The 3,699-nt window shown below is 43.5% G+C and overlaps 1 protein-coding gene across 1 annotated transcript in view; it reads right to left on the bottom strand.

Annotated features, from left to right (window-relative positions):
• The window catches only part of NIFK (nucleolar protein interacting with the FHA domain of MKI67), an 18,167-nt gene that overhangs the window by 539 nt on the left and 13,929 nt on the right, over positions 1-3,699 (bottom strand). Inside the window, 4 exon segments of the mRNA XM_009887323.1 lie at positions 859-939; positions 1,658-1,869; positions 2,576-2,684; positions 3,541-3,663. Of these exon segments, the coding sequence (XP_009885625.1) occupies positions 859-939; positions 1,658-1,869; positions 2,576-2,684; positions 3,541-3,663 (525 nt within the window).

Genomic DNA, 3,699 nt, shown 5'->3' with positions numbered 1-3,699 from the left:
GGAATGCCACATTCAGCCCCATGACAGAGCTGAAACATCCCAGCTTTGTTATTTCAGTAAATTCTCAGAACACTGTTGACTGAATATATGAGTTATCCTGTCTTCCTCACAACCAGCCCTGTCCCAATAATCACAAATAAATCCAGTAAATTCAAAAAAAAAAAAAAAAAATCAAACTCACAGCAGTCAGGAAACAAAACAGAAATGTTAATACCTGACAGAATTTTCAGACTGTCAGTGCCCACATCTCAGTCTGAGCTCTCCTTTCATCCTACTGCTCGTTTCAGCTGGCATTAGTTTTCAAAATACTGGAATACCATGCCTGGAGCGCACGAGGCAGCAGGGACAATATAGTATGTAAACGGAGACAGACAGCACTGGACAGTACTAAGGGTTCAACCTTCTTTTTGTCAAAACAGGCTGGTATTATACTGTAGCGCAGACCAGCAGAAGGATGACAGCAAGATCATTTTATATCAGTTTAAAGCACAGATGTAGGTGGTGTATAGGTGACTGTCCCCAGCAGCTGGTGCTGAACAGCAGAGGCTGACAGCAGACACACCACTGCCTGGATGCACCTCAGGACATGCACTGCTAGTTACAATATGCTGAGCAGAAGCCTTTGCTGCTAAATACTGCCCAAGGAGAAAGAACTGAGAGGATCCAACCAGCTTCCCCCATTCAAGAGTGTTAATACATCTCAAAGGAGCTACTTTCGGCACAAAAATCTGTCAAACAATGTCAAGGTTTTCAGGTGCTGAAATTAATATGAAGAAACCAGCTGCAGACCTGAAACATCTACACCAGTGTGACTGGTGGAGCGTGGTGCCGGACAACATCAGGACTGTTTGATCTTACCTGGCTGCTCAAAGAAACATTCAGTTTTGATTTCTTGGATGTTTTAAGATTTTTTTCTTTTATGGAAAGCTCCTGGGCAGCCTAGGAAGCAAGACAAATCAGATGAATCACTACAAACTTCCTTGTGCGAAGACACAAACAGTCACTTAACAGTCTATAGGGTTTTTTTGCTTCATAACTACAAAACCTTCGCTACAGCAATTAGATTTGAATTAATAAAATGACTTACAGTGCCACAGAGGTGATGTGGCTTGAGCAAAACCACCCAAAGCAACGTAAGAAAAGCTGCTACTGCACATTTAAAAAAAAATATTGTGTTAAAGCATAGCTTAATCATCAAGTACTTCACCCAAGCACTCTGCAAATGAGGAATATGCTTGGTTAGCTCAGGCAAGGTCAGGGGATGGAAACTCCAGTCTTGGGACCTGCCTTCAAATACTCTGCCAAAACCTCCCAAAGAGCTTGGGCAAAGCCCCTGTCGCTCTTCTGTGACCTACAGACAAATACCAAAACCACAGGATATCCAGCTATTTATACAAACAGAAGAAAAGGAAAGTCTTCCCTTTGCTGTTATTTATCTACTTCTCTAAAGGTAAACCCACATGTACATACGGTACAACCCAGCAACAGCGCTATAATAATTTCCAGGAGCTTCTACACAGTTCCTAACACAAGTAAGTTTCCCTGGTGCTCCAGCTCTTTTACCAGTTCCACACAAAACATGCGATTTTCTTGTATTTAACACAACCTTAGAATCATGTTTTGCATAAAACACTCATCAAAACGATGCCAAACTTACAAATCCTGGGAAGTCATAATCGAGCCCCTTTTCTGCCAGCCTCTTCCGTAAAAGTTTCTCCTTTCGCAGCAGCCGCTTTGTCATCTTTGCCTTCTGAACTAGTGAACGTATCTTATTGTATCGCCTGACCGCTGGCTGAGAGGGCTTCAGAAACATTTTGTTACAGTTTTTGAAGAGGTTTTCATGGACCCTTTCAGGAGATATGAACTGACCTGTATCATAAACATACAACATCAAGTTATAGCAGAGCTACTTTTCTCACCAAATGTACTCACATAACCCTATTCAGTTATTGTTACATATAACATTATCCACTGTGGCAGCGGAGCAAAAGTACAGCATTTTATAAACACAGAAGATGGAAAGTAACTGAATACTCTTAAGTAAGAGAACTGACGATGGATGGATGGAAGAGAAGAAAGCTTTTTCAGTTTCACGCAGAAAACAGTCAGAGAAACTTGTTTTTCAAAAGTTGATATATATATAGCTCATAAGCCTTTACAAAGCAACCTTTACTATCACCGTATGTGAGAAAATTGCTAATTTCATTAGCCTTTTAATCAAAAAAGCCCCTTCTGTCAAACTATATAGACAGCAGCTGCAGTTACAAATGACAAAGAATTTCTACACCAAAGGAACTGTCTCCACAGCAAACCCCACTGCTCCCTGACATTTCATGTTACATGACTACACAACAAGCATTACCAGCCTAGAGGAAAAAAACAGTAGCAGTGGCCAAAAGGCTGCTGAGGATGTTCTTTACACATGAAGGAAAGCAAGAAATGCCCAGCCCCACAGAAAAACCTTGCAAAAAACTTTGTTAAAAAAAAATATTCTCCAACAGTCCAAAAAAAGTAATGCAAATAACTATGAATTTCCTTTGCATGTTAGAGCACTTGCACTTCAGCTTATACTTACATTTTAGCAGTCTTTCAGAAAACAAGTAGTTGTTCATTGTGTCTGCAACAATCTTAGCCACGTCATCAGACTCAAACTCTATAAATGCGTAGCCTTTGCTAGCTCCAGTCTGCAAGCAACGACAGAAAGAAATCTGAAACGATGCTTTGATATCTAAAGAGCTACGTTAAAATTATTTTATGCTTCTGGAGTCACAGCCCATTCTCAGCTAAACAAAAGCAATTTCACAAAGTTCAGTGAAATCATGAAAAGCAGCAGATTTAGTCCTAAATTGCTAAGACAATATTCGTAAATATGTATTCATGTATTAAACAAACTGCTCACCAATACCTATTTGCTAAAAAAAGCCCTGCTGCCCTGCATTGCTGCTGTTCTGTTGTTGTCACCAAGTATATAGAGCAACATTATAATGCGGTGATAAATCCAGAAATGAGAAATCAAACTTATCAGGCACAAAGCAACAGGAAAACTAAAATGGAGTCTTTGCCATGACATTTCACGTTCTACCTTCAATTAGTATATTCTGGCAATACTTTTCACATAACAACGCCTCACATGCTGCGTATCAGCCTGATAACTCGTTGTGCAAGTATGATTTTTAGGAGACGCCGTTATGCACAGTGCCCCCCTCTGCCTCCTCATGAAACTGCAACAAAGCTCTCCACGTGGTGCGCGCCCAGGGCAGAGCACCAGACAGACGGCAACAGCACACGGAGCTGCTGAAGGCGCTTCGGGAAGGAGTTAGCTCTGCTCCTTCACCGAATCGGCAGCTTGTGTACGGAAGAAGTCTCGGAGCCTCAAAAAGATTGCAGGGCTCTACCTAAGGCAGTCGGTTGCGAACACACTGCTGCGTCTCAGGCGCTTCACGAGCGGTAACGGCAGGGGACAAACCGGCGAGGGCAGGAGCGCCCGGGTCCCCCAGCGGGGGGCGGAGGCCAAGGGCCCGGCCCGGCCCGGCGCTTTACCTTTTTACTCCTCGAGAGCCGGAGCCGCGTCACCGTCCCGAACTGCTCGAAGTACTCGTGCATCTGCGGCTCGCAGAGCCCCCGCGGGAGGTGCCCCACGTACACCACGCCCGGCTTCAGCTCCTCCTGCGGGGCACAAGGTAGCCGCGTCATGACAGG

Source organism: Charadrius vociferus, unplaced genomic scaffold (genome assembly GCF_000708025.1).
Source record: "Charadrius vociferus isolate BGI_N301 unplaced genomic scaffold, ASM70802v2 scaffold385, whole genome shotgun sequence".
NCBI classification, from domain to species: domain Eukaryota; kingdom Metazoa; phylum Chordata; class Aves; order Charadriiformes; family Charadriidae; genus Charadrius; species Charadrius vociferus.
Note: the sequence above shows the minus strand (reverse complement) of the source record. Positions and strands in the feature narration are given on the sequence as shown.